The sequence below is a fragment of the Pan paniscus genome, chromosome 8 (assembly GCF_029289425.2).
Source record: "Pan paniscus chromosome 8, NHGRI_mPanPan1-v2.0_pri, whole genome shotgun sequence".
Lineage (NCBI taxonomy): Eukaryota > Metazoa > Chordata > Mammalia > Primates > Hominidae > Pan > Pan paniscus.
In genome coordinates, this window is record NC_073257.2 from 128,559,472 (window position 1) to 128,583,659 (window position 24,188).

At 48.6% G+C, this 24,188-nt stretch overlaps 1 protein-coding gene across 4 annotated transcripts in view; it reads right to left on the minus strand.

The window, feature by feature from the left end:
- Window positions 1-24,188, minus strand: part of HSPA12A (heat shock protein family A (Hsp70) member 12A) — a 184,664-nt gene that overhangs the window by 19,063 nt on the left and 141,413 nt on the right. For all 4 annotated transcript variants that reach the window (XM_057299008.2, XM_003825624.5, XM_014346530.4 and 1 more), the window contains 5 exons: window positions 16,712-16,797; window positions 14,694-14,821; window positions 10,493-10,679; window positions 8,184-8,288; window positions 2,049-2,165 (listed from right to left, as the gene is read on the minus strand). In XM_057299008.2, coding sequence (XP_057154991.1) covers window positions 2,049-2,165; window positions 8,184-8,288; window positions 10,493-10,679; window positions 14,694-14,821; window positions 16,712-16,797 — 623 coding nt within the window. The remainder of the gene's footprint in view (window positions 1-2,048; window positions 2,166-8,183; window positions 8,289-10,492; window positions 10,680-14,693; window positions 14,822-16,711; window positions 16,798-24,188) is intronic.

The window sequence follows — 24,188 nt, forward strand, 5'->3', positions numbered from 1 at the left end:
GGGCCAGATCCCTGCCTTGGTTGGGTATAGAATCCAGTGCCTACCACAGTCCTGACACAGAGATAGGCCTCTAGTTTAGGTTTGTTTAATGAATAAATAAATGCATGAGCAAAAAAAGCAATTGAATGATCGCCGCCCTCTTTAAATCCACTCAGCGGCTGTCAATGGAACAAAGCAAGTATCAAATCAGAACTGCAAAGGATCAAAAACGAAGCTGCAAAAACACTGTACCAAAGTTAGCCAGCATCAAGGAAACAGCATGTCTCTGGACTTCCGAAAGCAAATTCCCCACATTCATAAACACAGCTCACATCTGTCCTCACCCAAGAGCTGCAGGCCTTTTTCTCTCTGGGGTACCTATTTGATTCCAACAACCCCCAGGGATTTGGTGCCCTCCACTGTGACTCCCCAGTGTGAGGGCCCCACACCTCTTGTCCCACCTCTTAGAAGAGCCAGCCCAGGGCTCAAACTCCCCTGACAGATTCACCAGCCACTGCACCTCTCTTTTTTTTTTTTCAGGCTATAAATAAGAATTGACCTTTTCGTGGGTCACACATTTGTTGCTGAAGTCTTCCTGTGGGGCTGGGAAAAGAGTCAAAACCATGAATCTTGAATATTCTTCCTGGGAAAAACTCAGAACGCCAGGTGGCGTCTCTGCAGACAGCTGTGTCCCGATGCCCCATTTCTGGGCCCTGCCGGAAGGCTGACACTATGGAGCTTGTGCTCCGTGATGCCCAGGGCTTCTGTGAATGGCTAAACTGCATTTTTTAATTTTCTTTTTAAAGAGCTTGCCTCTTTCTGGAGCTTCCACCCTCTTCCTTCATCCCTATAAAAACAGATCTATTTTTGGCAGGTACTGAGCCAGATTCTCACACTGCAAGGAGGCAGGGGAGTGCAGGGGAAGCAGCCTGGGGAAGGGGAGAGAGTGCAGGGAGGAGACGCCTCGCCCTTGACTGCATGCAAGTTGAACTGTGTGCTACTTGGAGTCAAGCTTTCCGAGTGAGCGCTGAAAACAATTCATGGTGCTGAGGTTCCCATGGCCATTCAACTATGCTGGGGCTCAGGGTTGACTCTGCGGGTTTTTTGTAAAGAAAGTGTCACAAACAAAATCAGAGGTACGTCTCCTGGGAAAGGTGGGCAGGATGCTTCCTGAGAGTCATGACAGTGGGGAGGGGACATCTAATGACTCTGGTGACTTGCCACACAACCCAGCCTCAGCTGAAGACTCACAAAACTGACTCTCAATACACAGAGAGCTGACCCAGGCCCCAGGTGTGGGTGTTCATATGCCCAGGGGCTTAGGTGCAACAGGAGCCAGCTCTGTCCTGTCCCTGGGACCATAACAACAGGTGAGCATGGCTCGCCATTCCTGCCTGGAAGCCAGATCCTCACAGCAGCCGCCCCCAGTGCCCACAGGGATGGGCTGGCCACTGGCACTGGAGCATCTGTCTCCCTGGCCAACAAGCGCCTGTGCCTGGTATGCCCCTTGGCCATGCCACTGCCCTCTGCAGGGGTCTGCCACCTCCAACACCCCCCCGCTGAGTGAAGTGTGCAGGGAACAATCACACTTCCCTTCTTTTCTGCGGCAGACATGCAGTTTTCAGCCTCCACGCCAAGCTGAAAATGCCTGGTTCGTGGCCAATGGCCTTGGCTTGCTTGCTTTCTTGTTCAAATATTCCTGTTTCCCAAGCCTTTCCCTTAAGGTTCTCACTTCATTTCACCCACAGAGAAATGTCTCTGAACCACAGCTTTGAAATCCTAGCCCTGGAGACTCCGCAGTAGAAACATGACCTGGAAATGTAGAAAGCCAGGAAGGAAACCGAACCCAGCTCTTGTTGTGGGACTGACCCCCATGGCTCCCCCAGGAGGAAGCTGAGGAAAGGGACGGCTCCTTGTCTCCCAGCTCCCACCCTGGCTAGGGGAGCCTCCTTGCTGCCTCCCATGGAGGCCAGTGAATGTGGGAGGTACCTGGGCGGGGCTACAGTCACCACCCTGGGCATCTTGAGTCCTTCTCCTCCGGCTTCCACCCGCCCTGACTCCACCCTCACCTGGTAGGCAGCTTGTCTCATGAACTGCTTGGCCGGCTGCTTCCAGATGGCAGGCACCGTGATGACCCATCTGACATCAGAGTTCTCGAACTCCGAACCCGCCTGGTCACTCAGCTCCTGAAGCCAAGGGAAAGAAATGCAACAGGTCAAGTGGCAGCTGGTTCCTGAAGCAGCCTCCTGTGGCTTCACTGAACCCAGGCTTCCTGCCATGAGCTCTTCAGGAGCCAGTTTCAGGGTCCCCCAAACTTACCAGCATCAGAGAGCAAAGATCTGTTTCCTGAATATTCTGCAAGCCGGGAGCTCTAGCCCCTTTCCCTCACTGAATGGGACCGTGGGCTGGAGAAAGGAGGATCAGAGGAAATCCCTTTGGCCACTTCCTAATCATGTGACTTTGGACAACTGACAACCTCTTAGGCCTCAGTTTCCATGTCTGTGCAGTGGGGATTATAATGCCAAGCTCCAACGATTGTTGAGAGGATTGATGATTTATGGAGAGCTACATTTACTGAGCGCTTATCACGTATCTGCCACCTTATTAAGCACTTTGCATACCTTGTCTCTATTCATCCAGTCAAGAATCCTGTTAGCAAGGGAGTCTCACTGCGCCCCTTTCCTACAAATGGGAATACTGAGACTTTGATATGCTCAGTACCTTTTTGACCACTGTGCAGTTAGAAAGTAGCAGAGCCAAAATTTAGACCCAAAGCCTAGTCTATCTTGACTCAGCAAAGGTCTGAGTTGTTACACGTGGTCCCATAGGTAAACAGTGCCTGGCCCACAGTGATGCTTACCAGCCGGTGGCACCTATCATCATTGTCATCTACCTTATGCAAGGCCAGCATTAGCAGGGGCATTTTCCCAACAGGAAGGGAAGGCTATGAATGATATGACCTCACCAAGAACCATGCGGCCCTTAACTTTTGGTTAAGGTTAAACCACATCACTGAGGCCCATGTTGATAAATGGGCTGGGCAGAAGCATCAGAGGTTTCCACCTGGTTCACGGGGACAAAATATGTCGCTGGAGGACTTCTTAGACTCAGTATTCCCATCTGCGCAATGGAGATCATAAAACTAACTCACAGCATTGCTGGCGAGATTAAATGAAAACACATGAGGGAATGCCTGGCCCAAAGACCTCTGATAAATGCCAGTTCTTTCCTTCCTTTCTCTTCCCCTTGCCACGTTCACCAGACAAATCTGTAATCAAACCGAAACACACACCAAGGCACTTCTGTGTCTAAATCAGCTCTGGAGAGACAAGAAAGATTAATAGACTGATGAAAAAACAAACAAACAAAATTCCTGACACTGTCTCATTTTTCCTATTGTTTCAAACAGTTATCTTGGGTCTGGCCCACCCTCTCTCTCTCTGAACTAACTTTCTCTTTGATCAGCAAATGATTTTTTTTTTGCCTTTTTCTAAAAATTTTTAATAAAAATGTTTCATGGTAAAAATGTACACACCCTAAAATTCATCACCTTAACCATTTTTAAGTGCACAGTTAAGTACATTCAGTAAACTATTTTAAAACATCTTTCTAAAAACATCTCTGCTGTGGACCAACACAAAGCAGCCATTTTTTTATCATCATATTTTGTTTCCTTGCAGGTCTGCATTGGGTTTGAAAAAGCAGGTGAGGGTATGATGTGTGTTGGGAAGACTCTAAGCATGGCACCCATTACCAGGCAGGCGATTTTAAACTCTTTAAAAGGAAAAGGGTTCAAAATACACATGATGGGCTTCCTTGAGCTGTCTGGAGAGTTTAGAGGAGCTGTCAGTTCCCCAGCGGGTAGGGAACAGCTTGGAAGGGAAAGGCGCCAGCATTAATTGACCATCTCATGTGTCAGGCACTGTCACGGGCTTTCCTTCATGACCCACTGGGTGGCTTCATTTCTGTGACTCTTGGACATCCCACTTGAGTAGGTATCCTGCCTTTGCTTATTCCAGCCAAGCAAGCCATAACCCCCTCCCTCCAACTCCAGCCAGCCCCTGGCAAGGTCTAGCTCCTCCTATACATCAAACAGCTTTTTCTCCTGGAATTTATTCACGGCATATTCCCTGCTGGGAGGAGCTACCTTTGAAAGAAAGGTGCCAGCAAGTTCCCTGGAGTCTCTCTGGCTGAGCTGAGGAATTCACAAACAACCACCCACATGGCCACTTGACCTTCTGGGGCCGTTCCCTCCACCTCCTCCCTCCCCTTCTGAGATGGGCTGCTCACTCCTTTCCTGTTGGCAAATTTGAAACGCACCAACATCCTGGGCTTTCTGAGTCCTAAATTTTGCCCCCGAGCCCCCCCGGCTCCTCCTCCTAATTCAGGAGCCCCTGTGCGCTCTGCACTCTCTGCTCCTTCACCTGCCTCGGTGCCCACAGACACATCCTCATGTGGCCTCCTGGGCCACCAGGCGCTGAGCCTGTCCCTCTGCAACCTTTGCTCTTCCGGCAGACCTGAGTCCACCTCGTTGTGCCCCTCCCCTTCTGCCCTTTTGCCGCCTGGAACAAAGGGGCTGACCCCTTCTCCAGTTCCAAGCAGGCTTCACAACGCTTGTCTCTGACTGTGGTCACCTTCCCGAACACCACCCAGTCCCCTCCCTTCCCTCTCCCATGCCTCAACCCCCACCCCACAGTGACCTTGCTGCCAGGCCTCCCCTGTCCCCTTGTCCCCTTACTGGTGGAATACTGTTTGCCCATAACCCACTCCTTCCCAGCCCACGGGCCCTCTTTCTTCTTGGTTGTCAGATCCTCCTTCTTGCTCCCCGAATGACCCTGTGGCTCTCAGTCTCAGAGCCTCCCTCTCTCCCTGCAGACAAATCTGCAGAATCTGAGTCAACTGCCTCCACACCACCGACCTCCACCCTGCAGGCTCTCGGGATTACTGGGGTCTCTCACTCTATGCTGTGTTCTGAATGTGTCCCCGAAAACTCATGTGTTGGAAATGTACTCCCCAGTGCAACTGTGTTGAGTGGGAGGTGGGGCCTAATGGGAGATGTTTATGTCATGAGAGCTCCGGTCTCAGGAATGGATTTTTGCTGCCATAAAAAGGGCTTGCGGCCAGGTGTGGTGGCTCACACCTGTAATCCCAGCACTTTGGGAGGCCGAGACAGGCAGATCATGAGGTCAGGAGATCCAGACCATCCTGGCTAACATGGTGAAACCCCGTCTCTACTAAAAATACAAAAAATTAGCCGGGCGTGGTGGCGGGTGCCTGTAGTCCCAGCTACTCGGGAGGCCGAGGCAGGAGAATGGCGTGAACCTGGGAGGCAGAGCTTGCAGTGAGCCAAGATCACGCCACTGCACTCCAGCCTGGCTGGGCAACAGAGCGAGACTCCGTCTCAAAACAAAAACAGAGAAGAAAAAAACCAAAAATTAGCTGGGCATGGTGGCACACGCCTGTAGTCCCAGCTACTTGGGAGGCTGAGGCAAGGGAATTGCTTGAACCTGGGAGGCAGAGGTTGTGGTGAGCCGAGATCGCACTACTGCACTCCAGCCTGGGCAACAGAGAGAGACTCCATCTCAAAAAAAAAAAAAAAAAAAAAAAAAAGGCTTGCAGGTTTCAGGAGTGCATGGGCTCTTTCAATCCACATCCCCTTGGCAAGAGGATGCTGCATTCTAGGCTCCATCTTAGAAGCAGAGACTGGGTCCTCACCAGACACCAAACCCACTAGCACATTGATCTTGGACTTCCCAGCCTCCAGACTATGAGAAATAAATTTCTGTTTTTCATAAATTCCCCAGTTTGTGATATTCCGTCACAGTGGCACAAAATAGACTAAGACACTTGATATGGTGTGGCTGTATGGTCCCCACCCAAATCTCACCTTGAATTGTAATAATCCCCATGTGTCAAGGGTGGGGCCAGGTGGAGATAACTGAATCATGGGGGCAGTTTCCCCCGTACTGTTCTCGTGGTAGTGAATAAGTCTCACGAGATCTGATGGTTTTACAAAGGGAAGTTCCCCTGCACAAGCTCTCTTGCCTGCAACCATGTAAGACGTTCCTTTATTCTTCCTTTGTCTTCCACCATGATTGTGAGGCCTCCCCAGCCATGTGGAACTGTAAGTCCATTAAACCTCTTCCTTTATAAATTACCCAATCTCAGGTACGTCTTTATTAGCAGCATGAGAACAGACTAATACAACACTCTACTACTATCCTGGTGGCCACGTCACTCATTCCCCCAGTAGAAATCCTTTGAGGACTCCCCATTAACCAAGAAGAAGTTCCTTGGCTTGGCATCCGCAGCTCTGCACTACCTTATCCTGAGCTCACGGCATCCTGGCTTTATCCCGCAGCCTTACCCTCCTTCCACCCCAACTGCTTTCTTCCCACAGCTGTTTGTCTGCTGTTTTCTTCCTTCTGAGCTGAGCCTGTGCCACTCCACCAGCTTGAAATACCCACCCTTCCAGTTGCTGCCTGTGAACCACACCCCACCCTGCCCCGAATCCACCTCCTACAGGGAGCCTTCCATGATGCTCCCCAATGGACAGAATCTCTGCCTCCCCCAGCACCCACAGTTACCCCCTCACCACTCTGACCCTGACCACACACTCCTGTATACTGAGTTGATTTCTACACTGCCATAACTTGTATAGGATTTCACACATAAAAGGTACTCAAAAAAACAGGTACTTGAATAGATGAAAGTAATACCATGTTCTCACTTCGTCTTTGTCTCCCTCTGACCCTATTTCTAGAATTCACTAAATTTCCTTCAGTGGTCACACAATACCAAATGCTTCTGAAGTTCCCAAATCTTTTTGGATAAAGCTCAAAACATCAGTGCTCTTTAATCATCTGATCCCCACCCACTGGTCTCCATGCCTGTGGGAGGAGACACGAGTGGACAGCCACATTCCACTTCAAAATTAGATGCTTTTGGCATTTCAGGCCACCATGACCGCAGACCTTTGTGGGGGTGACCCAAGGGGGCTCACGCTATTAGCTTCTTCCATGGGGTCTGGGGGGATAGAGGAGGAGGGGGAGGAGGGGGAGAAATAGCAGCCACCATTTACCCAGTGCTTACTATAGACCAAGCTCCAAGGAGGGCACTGCATGTCCAGTCCCATTTTCTATCAAATGGCCTATGAGGTACAGTTACTCACCCCACTCTCCAGTTAGGAAAGTGGGTCTTGGAAAGATTAAGTACCTTGACCAAAATGGCACAGCTGCTAAGTATGTTTCCTGACTCTCTTTTTGTTTTACTCAGATATAATTTCCATACCATAAAATTCCCAGTTATAAAGTGTGTAGTTCAGTGGGTTTGAGTATATTCACAAGGTTGCGCGCCCAACCCCATTACCTAATTTCATCATCCCCCAAAGAAACTCATATCCTTCAGCAGTCGCTCCTATTCCCCACTCCCTGCAGCCCTGCGCAGAAAAAGTCTCTGCTTTCTGTTTCTGTGAAGGTGCCTGTTCTGGACATTTCATACAAATGGAATCACACGGTATGTGGCTGTCTGTATCTGCCTTCTTTCACTTCACATGGCGTTTTCAAGGTTTCTCCATGTGGTAGGATGTATCAGTAGTTCATCCTACTGATGAATAACATTCATTGTAAGATAGATCACATTTTGTTTCTGGCTGAATAACATTCATTGTAAGATAGATCACATTTTGTTTCTCCATTCATCAGTGGATGGGCATGTGGATTTTTTCTGATTTTTGTCGTTGTGAATAATGTTGCTATGCACATTCATGTATACGTGTGTTTGTGTGGACAGCATGTGGACTGTTTCTACTTTTCATAGTTATGAATAATGTTGCTATGCACATTCATGTATACGTGTGTGTGGACATCTTCTTTCATTTCTCTTAGGGATTTCATTTCTTCTTTCATTTCTCTTAGGGATTTCTTTCATTTCTCCACCCAGGAGTGGAGCTGCTGGGTCCTACGGTAACTCTGTGCTTTACTTTTTTAGGAATTGCCAAACTGTTTTCCAAAGAGGCCACACCATTTAACTTTCCCACCAGCAGCGTGTGAGGGTTCATCCTGCTGTGTTGACTCCAAAGCCCACACTCTCCCTCCAGGCTGTGCCTCCTACCCTGGCCAGCAGGTGCAGCAGCCCGAGACACGGAGCTGGCACGGGTGCCACCGCCTAGCACACAGCTGGCTGGCCTCAACTATCAGTCCTACCTTCAGCGCCTGCTCCTTAAAGTACTGCAGGGCATAAGCAAAGATTTCAAGGGCTTTGACTTTCTTGCCATTTGCTGCCGTCAGGTCTGTATCCATGGTGAGGTCCTGGTAGGAGGAAGAGGAACAATAGTAAGAAGATGACACAGGAGAAACATGTCTTCTGGCTTTGGGGACTGCTCCAAGGGGACCTAGAGGATCCTGGTGAGCCATGTCTGTGTTCCCCCATGCTTAAAGAGGCAGACTAGGATGGCGCATCCCCCAAAATGGGGGCTGGCAGCAGTGTCCCCTTACTGTGTAGGAGGCTCTGGCTGTCCCCTCCAGGCCCCACCTTCACTGCTCCCTCCTTCTCTCCCTCTAGCTCCTGGATCCTCTGGGAGCAAAGGTTTCAGGGGCAACAGTAGAAGTCAGGAAGAGAGAATAGGCAGCAGGTGCCACTCCCCATGCAATTTCCGTACTATTTCCACATTCGAACACACATGGTCACGCTCAGGATCCCCCCTGATGGAGGCCTAATCGTACCAACCCACTGCCATCCACGATGCTAAACAGACGAAGCTTTCATTCCCCATTACGCTGCCAACCAAGTCACCAAAATAGAAGAGCTCCTATTTTAAGCCTTGCCCTATCTAATCCGCCAGGAGCCCAGCATCACTGCTTTCCTCTCTCCACCAAAAGTGAAAGCAGCTGCTGAGTGTGGTCCCAGAGAGAGGATGCTCTGCAGAGCCTAGATGCTGGTGGACGGAGATCATTAAAAAATGATGAGAAAAGTCCCTGTGGGGTAGAGATGGGCAGGGAGTGAGAGCAAAAATCAGGAGGAAGCCCCCAGGTCTCCTGAACCAACAAACTCATTACTGCCAGGGGAAAAAAAAATTACTGGGGCCTCCAGATTGTTCCAGGCTGGGTAATTATGCTTTGCCTTGGGAGTGAAAACGGGCATTGAGTTACTAAGCTAGCCATGTGGAGCCCGTCTGTGGCATCCTGACCTATCTGCACTTGCTCACTCCTCCCAGCCAGCTGCCTTCTGCTCCTGGTGCCCAACAAAGATACCCCAGCTTTAGGGCAGCAGCTCCCAGGCTCAGAAAGGTGGTCAAGTGCCAGGAAACCATGGCTCTGAATTGAAAAAAATCCCTGTGCTTCCTTCCACCTGCCATCCTGATACTCAGCATTGAATCCCATTAGGCAAAATAGGAACAGTTCATTTCTAGCAGAACTTGGTCTGCACCATAGAAGGACAACCACGCCGATGAGCACAGAGCCTTGAAAGGCAGGGTGCTGGCTGCTGAGTTTCCCACTTATGTTTGCTTTGTCATCTGCAAGTGCTCAGCAGACAAATGAAAGCAATTAGAATAGGAGCTTGCACTTGACTAGAACTTCATCTGCACCAGGCATGGCTCTAAGAGCTTTACGTATTTTGATTCCTTTAATCCCTACAAAATCCCCATGAGGAAGGCACTGCCATTGTCTCCATTTGACAGAGAAGATAAAACAAGGTAGGGAGGGGTTACATAACTTGGATTACATTTCTCAAAGGTACCAGTGACCAGATTGAAACCCAGGCCATCTGGCCCCAGAGTCCGTGTTCTTAAACATTATCATCATCCTGCCTTTCTAAGCACTGACAGTTAAGGAAACTTTATGGAATAAAATGCTTAACTCAAAAAAGTTCTGTCCTATGCCCTATCCTTTTCTATGAAGCTTCGGGGTGGCAGGGGGTGCCTGTTTGATGTAGGTGTCTTACGGAACACTGGCTTGCTGGGAGCTGAGGACACCACTCAGGGAGTTGGACCTCCGATTATTGGGCACTTGATGTCCTGAGCTCCCCCTCCCCAAATAAAGAGCTGGATGTACCAGTTGTTACTGGTTGTTACATCCAAACTGGTTAGTTAAGAGCTACTGCCCTGAGCTCGCCATGTGTCCCTAGCCCCCAAGTGGATCCTTCATGATACACTGATCTCTCAATAATCCAGAAACTAAAGGGAGAACTCCTGGCACGGCAGGAGGGCCCCAGCACCCCACTTCCCTGGTATAACCAGGGTCTACTCTGATAGGTCCATTTCCAAGACAAACGAGTTGTTAAATATTCAGAATATCTCCCTGCCCACATGCACATTGGAAAGCATCGCATATTCCACAAAAGCACTGTGTGCTCCAGGTTGTGTCTAAAATCAAGGTAAATGGACACTGATTTCTGCTTGGAAGAGACCGGAGGGCCCCCTGGGTTGGGAGGACATCCCTTCCCCACCCCAAGGCTGGAGGAGCCTTGGCACTCCATTGCGGGGGACCTGGGCCCAGGGGAGAGGCTTGCTCACCCCAGTGGTGTGCAGCTTCATCTTGAACTTCTCCAGGTACAGCCACTGCTTGGCCTCATTGGGATCCAGGTCATGGTAAAAGTCCCTGGCGGCATACCCGAAGCTGTGGAACTTCCTCTCGGGAGTCAGCAAGATGGTGGTTGGAGTCTTCTGATTGGACACACCAGGGTCACCTCCCTCCCATCGCCTGCCACCAAGGGAAGCAGAAGTTATGGGGCCTTCTTTCAAAATCCCAATTCAGGCAGCACAGATTTGAACACCTACTGTATGCATGAGTGTCAGTAATGTGGGTGCCCAGAGGCACTCTGCTTCAGCTGGATGAGCAGCTACTAGAGACACAACTTCAGTTAAAAAGGAGATGAACTGGGCAAGTGCAAAGTTCTTGCTCAATAACAAGCTCTGCCTTAGTCTTTCATTCCATGTTTACTGAGCATCTACTCTAAGCATCTACATGTTTGCCAGGTGCTGGCATGAAACTTTTATGTCTGTGTCTTCAAATAATTCACAATCTGCTAGGCAATGTATTTTTTATTTGCAAGCACTCAATAGCAGATATACTGCTAGCTTGAATCCTGTTTGAAACAAGGTAGGTATAGACAAATGCATAATTACCTGCCTTATGAGATGCAAATAAGATGCCCAAGGTGCCAGCTGGTGAGGCAGAGGAAAGAATGCAGGATTCGGGGGAGAACTGAAGAAGAGACAGACAACTGGATCTCAAAGGAGGGAAGGATACTCCAGGCTGCTCAGAGGTGGGCCAGCCGGGGCATTCGTGGAGAATGTGAAGTGACTGCGTTGGTTGGAGAGAGTATGTGAGTGGGAAGAGTGACTGTGAAAATGGGAAGAGTGAGAAACACGATTGGGAAAGCAGCTGGAATCAGGCTGAGGAGAAATCTGGGGACTTACACATTTACTCTGTGAATAATGGGAAGCCACTAAAGGTCTTAGAGCAGGGGTATGACAGAATCAGAACTGCTGTTCATAAGGGCAAACTGGGCTAAACGGAGGGGAAGGGAAGCCAGGAGGCTCAGACCTATCCTGGAGCGGAGGTGAAAGAACCATAGAAACAGATCTCAGCACTCTGGGGGGCTGAGGTGGGAGGACTGCAGTGAGCTATGATGGCATCACTGCACTCCAGCCTGGGCAACACAGCAAGACCCTATCTCTAAAAAGAAATGACAGAGAGAGAGAGAGGCTGCAGTGAGAGCAAGGGAAGGGGGAAGGGGAAGACAGGAAACTCAAAGTATTTGCTCACCTTTGGGGCCACTACAGAGAGGCCAGGGACACCAAGAGGCCAAGCTGTTCCCTGCCCAGCTAGGTCCTGGCTCCTGGCCTGCCGCTGGCCATGTGACCCCATGCACAGCCCGTGCGCCCTCGGGTGGGGACGCAGTGCAGGAGGGAAAATAAGCTGCTTTCCTCGCCCACTGGAGAGGTGGCCACGCTCCCAGCTGAGCCCGGACCTGCTCCCGACCCCACGACATTAAGCATCAGTAGGACCATCTCAGTCCAGATGGAGCTACGGCCTCCACTGATATTTGCTGCTCAAATGGGTCTGGAATCATCCCTGGTCAATTTCCTTGTCAAGCTCCATCAGGATGCTGCTCCTACCCCAGCAGCCAAAGTCCCCGAGGTGACCGCACTGAGACACAGGGATGGCCCCGATGCCAGGCAGCTGCTCCACACACTGCCCTTCACAAATGGAATTGTCATTAACATTAACAGTGACATTATCAGTAGAGAATGACCCCATGAGCTTTTTCCCTTCAAATTTTTATTCCTTCATTCCCACTTAGTACAAAAAAAAGTTAACTTTCTCACTTATAACTTGTCATATTAGCATGATTATGCTAATATGTTCTGATTGAAATAAAATTCAGGTAGAACCAACCAACCTCCCTCCAAAATGTCTACCATTACTAAGGTATCTCCTCTAGAGGCCCTGAACTATGGTGGTGCTTCATAAGTACCCCTCCCCAAGCAAGTTCAAAGTTATTTCCACTCCTTCTTTTCTGTTTTCACTGCATGACTATTCTGTGGAAATAACATTTCTTAGAACAACTACATAGAAGCTGATAAACATTGATTCTAGCCTTTAATGGCATATTCTTTTCCACTGGGGTTTTCATCTTGGGGGTCAGTGGTGGCAGCACAGACCCTCACAGCATCTGTCTGGCTAAATGGAAAGAGATTCCTGGTGGCAACTGAACACCAAGGGCGATGCTGTCAACAGAGTTGGCTATAGAACCGGCTTTTCATCATTTCCTGATGACATGACACCCAAGAGTGTCTGTACCCTCTTAGGACAAGAGCTTCAGGCTGAGCCACATCTGGTTTTCAAGAGGAAAGGTGAGACTTAAACCAAGATTGGGGTGGGAGTCACTTTTATTATGACTTGTGCTTTACACAACCCTTTATAAAAATTCCTAAAATACAAACATTAGCAGGGTGTGGTGCTATGCACCTGTAGTCTCAGCCACTTGGGAGGCTAAGGCAGGAGGATCACTTCAGCCCAGGAGTTTGAGGCTGCAGAGAGCCATGATCACACCACTGCATTCCAGCCTGGGCAAAGGAACAAGAGCCTGTCTCTTAAAAAAAAAATAATAACAACAACAAAACTAAAAAATATTAATCTAGGAGCAATACTAAATTCCACAATTACTCAGTTGAAGAAACTGCAAAGCCAATTACAATGTATCTTCAGAGTCATCCCTTGGAATTGAAAATTGGGATGATAAATTCTGGGCTTCCAAAGATTCAAGGAGTCACACCCTGCAAGAAGATCATGGATCAAGACTGGGATCCCATGGATGGGTGGCACCCGGGGCCTGCAGGGTGCTGGGTGTGCGGGGAAGGGAAGGGGGCATCCCAGCACAGAGTGCATCCCAGGAGGCCCAGGGCAACTTTGCCTATGGGGCCACTTGGCTGAGATTCCCCTCATGCTGCCTTCTCTCTGGCAGGTGCTTTTTGCCTCTGGCTACCAACACCCCAGCACTTCTCTTCACTTGAAAGGGCCAGCACCTGGAGAGGATGTGGAGAAATAGGAACACTTTTACACTGTTGGTGGGACAGTAAACTAGTTCAACCATTGTGGAAGTCAGTGTGGCGATTCCTCAGGGATCTAGAACTAGAAATACCATTTGACCCAGCCATCCCATTACTGGGTATACCCAAAGGATTATAAATCATGCTGCTATAAAGACACATGCACATATATGTTTATAGCGGCACTATTCACAATAGCAAAGACTTGGAACCAATGTAAATGTCCAACAACGATAGACTAGATTAAGAAAATGTGGCACATATACACCACGGAATACTATGCAGCCATAAAAAATGACGAGTTCATGTCCTTTATAGGGACATGGATGAAACTGGAAACCATCATTCTCAGCAAACTATCGCAAGGACAAAAAACCAAACACTGCATGTTCTCACTCATAGGTGGGAATTGAACAATGAGAACACATGGACACAGGAAGGGGAACATCACACACCAGGGACTGTCGTGGGGTGGGGGGAGGGGGGAGGGATAGCATTAGGAGATATACCTAATGCTAAATGACGAGTTAATGGGTGCAGCACACCAACATGGCACATATATACATATGTAACAAACCTGCACGTTGTGCACATGTACCCTAAAACTTAAAGTATAATAATAACAAAATTAAAAAAAAAACAAAAGAAAGGGCCAGCACCTTCCCTGCTTTCATTTTACTACACAGTAAGCACTTAATGGACAATCTCCTTTCATTTGCACACACACATTGTGAGGGAGGTATTGTCAGGATTCCCATTTCACAGATGAGGAAACTGGGGTTTAGCAGGTTCAGCAATTGCCTAAAGTCACACAGTAAGTGGCCAAGCTGGCACCTGGATCCCTCCATCACAGACACTACAGGTCTGCGCCTCTCACCCAGGCCACAAGCTGGATTCACCCGGGCCAGGCTTCAAACATACTGCCCAGGCCCCTCCTCAGACCAACTAAATCAGAATCAAACCAACGTCTTTTCAAACCAGGAGCCTAGAGCCCAGAGATCAGAAATGGCTTGTCCCCAGTGGCACGGTGAGCTTGAGCCGAGCTGGAACAGAATCCAGGGCCGTCTTCCTAAGTGCCAATCACTGGCTCATTGCCCGGAGTCTCCACAGGTGCAGTGGTTGGCACCAGCCACGTGGCCCTCCCACCCACAGCACTCACCTCATCACATGGATGCATTCCGGCTCCTTGGTGAAGCTATAGGCATAGCCACTGGATGTGGTCCCAAAGTCGACGGCCACCACCACGAGAAATGACTGCTGTTCTGAGACGCTGGAGTCAGTGTCGTTCTGCAGATATACAGTGAGGCATGGGGGGTGTGGAGGGGTGGGCCTGGCTTTCAGGAAGACACCCCTGGGGGGGGTCTCACCTTGCCTAGCTGTGAACCCCCTGCAGACAGAAAGACATTCTATATTCCAGCTCAAGTCTACCACCTGGGGAGAAGGCAGCCCAGCCTGGGCCCCCGCCTGAATGGCTCAGGGAGAAATGGGGGCATCCCTGAGTGGAGGGCCAGGCTGACTGGACAAGGCCTGCAGCTTGCCCACTCCTCTCTATCGACCGTGCCCGCACACGGCTAGTTACAGAAATTCTATCATCAGGGCTGGTCGCCCAGTAGTTCCTGAGCAGATACAATCTTCTTCCAAGCCCTGCTGCCTTCCGCAAGACCCTGTGCAGACCTCTGGCCACTGCCAGGAGCATTTCGCCAGCTGTGCCCTCTGTACACCCAGGTGACTGCTCCATCTGTGCTGGCATTTCATGCATGTGAGCAGGGCTGGGCATCCCAGGACCGTGTCCAATCCCACCAGGCCAGCCACATGACCCACTGTGACTGTCAGGGCCCAGGGCCTTGCCTCATCTAGATCACTTGGTCCAGCTATTTCAGGTTTCCAAGCCTTTCTCTCTCTCTTTTTTTTTTTTTTTGAGACGGAGTCTCGCTCTGTCGCCCAGGCTGGAGCACAGTGGCGCAATCTCGGCTCACTGCAAGCTCTGCCTCCCGGGTTCACGCCCTTCTCCGCCTCAGCCTCCTGAGTAGCTGGGACTATAGGCACCCGCCACCACACCCGGCTAATTTCTTGTATTTTTTAGTAGAGACGGGGTTTCACGGTGTTAGCCAGGATGGTCTCGATCTCCTGACCTCGTGATCCGCCCACCTCAGCCTCCCAAAGTGCTGGGATCATAGGCGTGAGCCACCACGCCCGGCCTCTTTTTTTTTTAAGCAGTTTACACTTTTTTTTAACTCCCACAGAACTCCAAATTATAAAACCAACAAACGTTGGAGGGGAGGGGTGAGAATGCCACCTGCCTGGCCTCTCCTCACACCGCTCCCCTCCCCCACAGCCCTGAAGCTCTTACAGGACAACTTTAGGGTGCAAAGCTTGAAAACCACAGAACCTGGCCCAGGGAAACAACCCTCCCAGTTTGCCCAGGAATAAAGGAGTCCCCAGGGTGCAGGACTTGCAGTGTAAAGGCCGGACAGTTCCAGGAAACCAGGACAGGCAGGCATCCCTACCTAGCGGTGACTCCGCGGTTCTTCTTGGGTCTTCTTTGTGCGTCTGCACAGCTCATGCAAAGCTGCCCTGTCTTCCGGGCACTCACTCGGGTTGGCTGCCTGTGCATCTACGTGCACACCCCTCTAAACGGCTGCCCCCTAACATCCATCTTTCCTCATACAGGGCAGGGTGGGAGCAACAACCCCATCTCCAGCCCCACTCAATGCATATGAAGCCCTGCTCAGGGCTTCTCTACCAGGCAAGCTGTTCCAGAAGCAATTATACTGCTAGGGTCTTTTGGATACCGCAGACAACCGCAGTCAACAGAGTCCATGTATTCACCGATTCACTAGCCAGAGTCAGCGGCTTCCTCTCAAGAGGATGCCTCACAGGCTCTGACCCTGAATCTTTAAAGGGCTGCTCCCATCTCACCTTCTTCTGTGACCCACCCAGGCCCCTGCTCCAGAAGCACTAGCCACAGCACAGAAAGCCTTCCCAGGCCCGGAGTTGGGGAAGGGGCTTGGCAGGGCTCCTTTGGCCAGGACCAGGTCAACTTAATCTCCAACCAGTGAATGTGAGGGGCTGTCCAGCAGCCTGAACTGTGAGATCAGACCCAGAATGCAAAGGAAGTCAGTACGCACGTGTGCTCATGCGCACCCATGCACACACACACACACACACACTTCTTACCACAATATGGGAGGGGGACAGAGGCGTTATTCCTGTGTCCCCAAGACTCCGGGCTGGAGATGAATATGCAGATGTGGGAGCCGTTTCTGAAAGGAAAAACAAAGTCGCCTCCTTAGAAGTGGCATGGACTGACCCAGGGGGAAGAAATGAGGGCTGCATGGCCTTAACTCCCCCAGGAACTGCGGCCTCTGCAAAGCCAGCTCACGAAATGGGCAAGGCCCAGCCCCAGCCAGGAAGGCAGGAACATCCGTTCCAGCACCTCCTTGCATTTGGTATTTAGAATTCGACCAAATGAGATGCTCCTTTCCTCCCAGTCGCCACCAGGCCTCTCACTCTGTGCCACTCAACCCAGCTTAGTTGGAGATGCTGGTCAGTCCCCAAAAGCTCCGCTCCTGGCTGTGTTGTCTGTGGAGCCAGAGGCCAGGCTCCATGATGGACTAGCAGGACCTGTAGCCACCTGAAATTATGTCAAATTTTTGTGTGCATTTTCTTGGAAGAGCATCTACAGCCCTCGGGTTCCCAAAGGGGTGAGGGGTACCTCCCCCAAGGAAAAGCAACCCCTATCCTAGGAATGTAGGATGTGACGAAGCTTCAGAAAGAGCGTCCTTGCCTAGCAGATGCACCAGCTCCTCCCTCCCCCTGCCAGGGCATGTGAATTCATCTCTCTTCAGTGATACTGAAGGTTTGGGACCTTTTTCAATCATAAAAACCACAGCAAAAAGGCAGACAAATCAGCATTTCTAGCCCCTGCAGATAGGACCCAACAGCCACGAGGTCAAACAGGCGAAGGGCCAGCAGCTAAGCAGCAGGAACACCATTTTGTCTGTTCCCCTGCACTCACCATCATTCAGGCCTAGCATTTTTCTGAAGTCTTCCCAGAGCCAGTAGCTCTGCCCCAGGAATGGGCCCCCCGGGAGAAAAAACACTCTCCCTGGCCGGCATTGGAACGCGCTACAGTGCTCTCCCTGCCTGCTGCCTAGGGCTGGCAGGGCACAGAGAAGCTGAGTGAGGACTGCGTGCTCCCACCGCAGAGACGAAGGCCGGGCGCTGGGCACCTGCAACGACCCAGCACCACCCTCGGTGCTCTGCACATCCTGCTCCGTTTAGTACATACGTACTGAAACCTGCTAGGAAGAAGTGGGTAATTTTCCAAGGCAATACTTGTGGTCAAGGAAACCAGAAGGTTTGAGGTGTCTGAGAAAAGCCTGTCTGCTTCTAGGGGAGCAGGTGGAATGGTTCCATCTGCCTCTTCTGCTAAATCACTTTGGGTTAATCCCAGGCTCTTGCTGATTACTTTTTCTACTTGATGAGGACTCAGGCAGCATCATTACAGTGGGTACCAAACAGGCTGTAGGAATGAAATGAATCATGCAAGAGGGAATGTGAAGCCTCAAATCTGCACAGCCACCTCCCACTCTCTGCAAGCTCACAGCCTCTCTCCGCCTGATGAGGCTCAATTCCTATCTTGGAGAGAGAGAGGCACAGTCCAGTAATTACAGAGGCAAAAATCCAACTCGCTGGGTAAAGGACTTGAATAGACATTTCTCCAAAGAAAATACACAAAAGATATATCAACAAGTATATGAAAAGATGTTCAACATCATTAGTCTGTAGAGAAATGCAAATCAAAACCAGTGAGATATGGCTTCACACTGACTAGGATGGCTACAGTTTTTTAAGAAAGGAAAATAACAAGTGTGTCAAGGATGTGAAGAAATTGGAATCCTTGAGCATTGCTAGTGGGAATATAAAACGGGACAACTGCTGTGGAAAAGAGTTTGGCAGTTCCTCAAAAAGTCAAGTACAGAATTACCATATGACCAGCAATTCCACTCCTAGGTATCTACCCAAAAAACTGAAAACAGGGACTCAAGGAGATACTTATATGCAAATGTTCATGCAGCATTATTCACAATAACAGAAAGGTGGAAACACTTCCAGTGTCCAACAACAGATGAAGGGATAGGCTGGGCGCGGTGGCTCACGCCTATAATCCCAGCACTTTGGGAGGCCAAGGTGGGCAGATCACTTGAGGTCAGGAGCTGAAGACCAGCCTTGCCAACATGGTGAAACTCCATCTCTACTTAAAAACACAAAAATTAGCCAGGCGTGGTGGCACATGCCTGTAGTCCCAGCTACTTGGGAGGCTGAGACAGGAGAATCACTTGAACCCAGGAGGCGGAGGTTGCAGTGAGCCGAGATTGTGCCACTGCACTCCAGCCTGGTGACAGAGCAAGACTCCATCTCAAAAAAAAAAAAAAAAAAAAAAAAAAGATGAAGGGATAAACCAAATGTGGTATATCCATACAACAGAATAGTATTTCATTGTAAAAAGGAAGAACATTCTTATACATGCTATAACATAGGTGAACCTAGAAAATATGCTAAGTAAAATACATGGATGCAAAAGGACAAATATTGTATCATTCCACTTATAGGAAATCTCCAGAATAGGCAAATTCACAGAGACAGAAAGTAGATGAGAGGTGACCAGGGGTAGGAGGAAGGGAGAAATGGAGAGTTCTTGCTTAATGAGTACAGAATTTCTCTTTGGGGTAGTAAAAAAATTTGGAAATAGGTAGTGGTGATGGTTGCACAACATTGTGAATATAATTCATGCCACTGAATCATACACCTAAAATGGTTTAAATGGCAAATTTTATGTTTTACATACTTTTTAAAAAAACTTTATTGAAAAGTTTAAATCAACTTGCTCATCTGGGAGGGGAAGCTATTTCTGATTTCTATTAGCACCCACGACTAACAGAATTGCTATTAGCCGTGGGCGCTAATTGCTCTTGAAAAGAGAATGGAGAAGTCAGCTCAGTTCCTAGACCAGCCTGCTGATCTCCATCATCTTTGCTAATCTCCCAGCACAAGGGAACCCCTTCCATGAATGCAGGGGGAACTCTGCCTCCCCACTAGGGGTTCCAGCCAGATGGTCCTTCCACCTGTTGGTGAGAGTCCTCCCTGCCCACAGCCCTTGGGCAGCCTGCGGAGAAATGCCATCAGCACCAGAAGCCACCCTCTCCACCTGCTACCTGGAAGGCCTGCGGCCATGTGTCCACATTTGCACAGACGGTCCTGAAAGAAACCAAATGTCTAATTGCCCAGAAAATCTGGTGTTGGCAATTAGCAAACAAGCTATTATCTGCAGACAAACTATCCACCCCGCTGCTGCTTGGTCCTAATTATCCCATCACTCAGCCCTTCTCAGAGCCCTGGGTCTTCTCACTGATTTGCAAAATAGCCAAGGTTGAGCCACACATGGAACACATGTCTTGGGTCCCCAGGGGACTCTAGGATACTTTGAGGGCAAGAAGCAAGGATTTTTTGGTTCTCCTGTACCTCCCCTCAACCCCACGGCAACTGGGCCAATATTAAACAAATCATTTGACTTGCTGATCACTCAGCCAGGCCTAGAGGCAGCTGAACTTCATGGACTTTTTCCATCAGAAGTTAAAATTCAGCTACACTGTGCAATGATTGAAAACTGATCTGCACAGAAGGTATGGAGGGGTAACATTTTCAGAGATACCTGCACATGGTGCACACCCACATCTGTATATCTGTATATTCCAAATCAAAGATAATTCACCAGCGAATGTCCACCAGTACAGCACAGAAATATACACAGCCAGTAGAGACATGCTACTGTTTCTCTACTTCACTACTTAGGATGTCAAAATGATGCTCAAAAATTCTCAGGGGAAAAAAAACGGAAAAGCCTATCTCACCCCCTGAGGAGAATGGGGAGTTTAATTCTGATGTGTCCCAACAAGGCTTGAGATCTTTCATTCAGTAGGTAAATGATCAGAAATAAAATACAAAGGGTCAACAGAATATTGTCTATTAATCTATGAATATCTGACAGATATAAGCTAATGGACAACAGGAGGGAATTGATGTATGGAATGCCCTATACATACCAAGTGTAGGCTGTGTGTCCTGGCTGTCAATTATACAGAGGCCATTATCTATAGTAAGGAATCCCAAATGCCATTAAGTGTGGCCCTGCCTCCACTGCTTCTATAAAGCTAATACAACAACATCTCCCTCGGGACTACTCTCACCCAGGGGATAGTCCAGTTCAGTCCCCACAGGTTGACTTGGATGGACACACTAGGAACAGAAGAGAAAGGCTAAGTCAACACCTCGACACAAATAGAGTTTCCTATAGTCGAGGCTTGAGAGAAAGAAAGGAAGCTGAAGAAAAGAAAATCCAGACCCTTCTGTGGAGGTAGAGAAGGAAGACTGCTAAAAGACAGGTTAAAGAAAATGCTCTATCAAGAAATGTGATCAAGGACAGAGCTAAAGGAACCAGGAGTTTTAAGAAATACCTACAGCACCGTTCCAAGTAGATTAAATAAAGGCCTACTCAAAGCATCTTCCACTTCAAGCACTAAGTTACCCTGAAATCCCATAATACAGAGAGAGTTGATGTTTTCACATCAAGGAATCAGAGAAACACTGACTCTTTCTTTTTTTTTTCTTTTTTTTTTTTTTTTTTCGAGACTGAGTCTCGCTCTGTCACCCAGGCTGAGTGCAGTGGTGCGATCTCGGCTCACTGCAAGCTCCACCTCCCAGGTTCACGACATTCTCCTGCCTCAGCCTCCCAAGTAGCTGGGACTACAGGCGCCTGCCAACACGCCCAGCTAATGTTTTTTTTTTTTAATTTTTTAATTTTTTTAATTTTTAGTAGAGACAGGGTTTCACTGTGTTAGCCAGGATGGTCTCGATCTCCTGACCTCATGACCCGCTGGCCTCGGCCTCCCAAACTGCTGGGATTACAGGCGTGAGCCACTGTGCCCGGCCAACACTGACCCTTTCAAGAATGCAAACTACTAGCCACAAAACTATGGTTAAGGGAAGGGGAAGAGACCTTTCTGGGGAACAGACCTTTCTGGGAAACAAACAGAAGAGCTTTCTGGGGAACAAACAAAAATTAATCATCATGTCTCCTTTGCTATTAGCTATGTGTTAGATAATTTGACATCACTTCAGTCTTGTAGAGCTAGTGAGCAGACAATCTTTTTTAACTTTAGTGAACATAAAAATAAGGTGATGAGGGTGGTTATAGATTAACTCACAATCCTGGAACACCCCACCCCAACACATTAAACAATTTTTGCCAGAAAGAGGGGTATATAAAGAAAGGAAAATATTTTTGCAGCAATGTAGAGGACAAATAAATAAAAGTATCAAATCCTGGCCAACAAGTCTCCTGCCCCAGGATTTCTTACAACCCCAAACCAGGCAATTGAGGAGGAACTAGTTTAGTTTGTTAGGTTAATCCTCATCGCTGGTCTTAATGGTATAAGGATTAAAATGCAGGCTTCATCTGGGTTCCTGCTGTAAAATGCAACACATATAAAATTCAGACACAATTTTATGTGATCCCAGCTCTAATGGCTTTAATCAAAGCAGATGTTCTTAAAATAAAAAATAGTCTTGATAAGAGAACCTCAAAGAGAGCCATAATTCATGAACTTGCTTGCTGTTCTCCTCTGCCAAAGACATTAGTCAGCAAATGGCCGTGAGCAGAATCACAGACTCTCTGAGATACATAAAATCAATTCTGCTCCATAAATACATGTTTAAAGATGAAGACAGAACCATAGGGCTGACTTTATTCTACAAGGTTCCAGGCTCCGAGGAAATGTGACAGGTGGTCTCAACAATAGTGACATTCTAGTTTCTCTAAACAGTCCTTCTTGTTAGCTTTCAGATTTACGTATCCATCAAATAAATGCCCAATTTGAAAAGGAGTTTTAAGGTCTGGTACTTATAATTTTAAAAAATGCAACATATATATATATATTTTCATTTCTTTTTCCCTGCTGGCTGTCAGATGTCAGGCCTTTGCTAATGATTGCCTAAAATCAGGCTATTTAAAAAAAAAAGCTCTCTCTCTTTCTCTCCTTATATGCCTGCCTGCAGTGTCATCTTTGAAAACTGATCAGCTCAAGGTCATATGTAGGTTACTGGCAAACATCTTTTCAGAAGGAAAATAAAAAATCTTTTATTACCCTATAACAGGCTTCATGGCTAGCTGAACTAATGCATTATTACTGTAAGCTGAACTTCCATTTCAGTAAATAATTTATGGGCTGTTTTTAATCACCATGGTGGATGTCCAGAGTAAATGGAAATTTTATTGGCATGAACCAGGAGACCCTCTCACTACAAAGAACACTGAGTGTAAAATAACCACTCTGCAAATGCTAAATAATAATTATGGAAATGAGCATTTACCATGGCAGAGACAGTAGCATCAAGCCCAGGCCAAGTTGGGGGCAGCATCAGGCCCATCCTGACACGGGGTAGCAACTTCCTGTTACCCCTCCTACCTCCCTGAATAGTCCAAGAGATGAAATGTCCCAGGGAAAGCGAACTGGGGCAGCTGAGTTTCCCAAGACAGGAAAAGCCCCGAGTCCCTGCAATCCCAAACTGTCAACAGGGGTGGTTCACAGTCTCTCTCCTAACTGCAGGTTCATGCATTGGTTCGTGGGCCTCCAATTGTGTCTATACATGTCCAGGCAACTGCTGGGAGAGGTGAAGACACACTTGCTTGACCAACAGTTTTACTACTAATTTTCATGAATTACACTCCTCAACCTTACAGCCCTTCCCTCCAGCATCCAGCATTTGAAGAGGCTCTACCAGATCACTCTACACATGGTACTAAGATGTTTCTGTCCTCCTGGCTTCTCTCCCATGGACTCTGCTTGTTGGGGTAGGGCCAAGTCTTACTTCATCTCTAATTCCTTAGCTCCTGACATGTCACAGGCACTCAATATTGGATGGATGGATGGATGGATAGATGGATGGATGGATGGATGGATGGATGGATGGATGGATGGGTGGATGGTGGGTGGATGGATGGATAGGTGGGTGGGTGGGTAAGTGGATGGATGGACGGATGGATGGGTTGGTAAGTGGATAGATGGATGGATGGATAGATGAGTGGATGGATGGATGGATGGATGGATGGATGGATGGATGGGTGGATGGTGGGTGGATGGATGGATAGGTGGGTGGGTGGGTAAGTGGATGGATGGACGGATGGATGGGTTGGTAAGTGGATAGATGGATGGATGGATAGATGAGTGGATGGATGGATGAACGGATGGACTTTTTATGTGTACCCAAAAGTGGACTCAGTGACTATCCACAGACTAAGAGCACCAGTGAGTTCTTTCCCAACTGAGGCATCAACTCTCTTGAGTTGGATATTAGTAACATACATGCTATGCTGAGTGACCTCCAACAATGTGGGATCAGCTCTCAAACCACCCAGGTCTGCCTCTCTCCTCAGATACCCCTTTTGCCAGTAAAACCACCACTGCTCCCAGATGGAAGAGTCCCTAGACTTCCTCCTTTCTCATTCTACCCCCAAGCCCTGTCATTCCTTCTAATTGGCATCTCTTGCATTCGCTGGCTCCTCTGCTAAGTCACCACTACAGCCTTGGTCCAG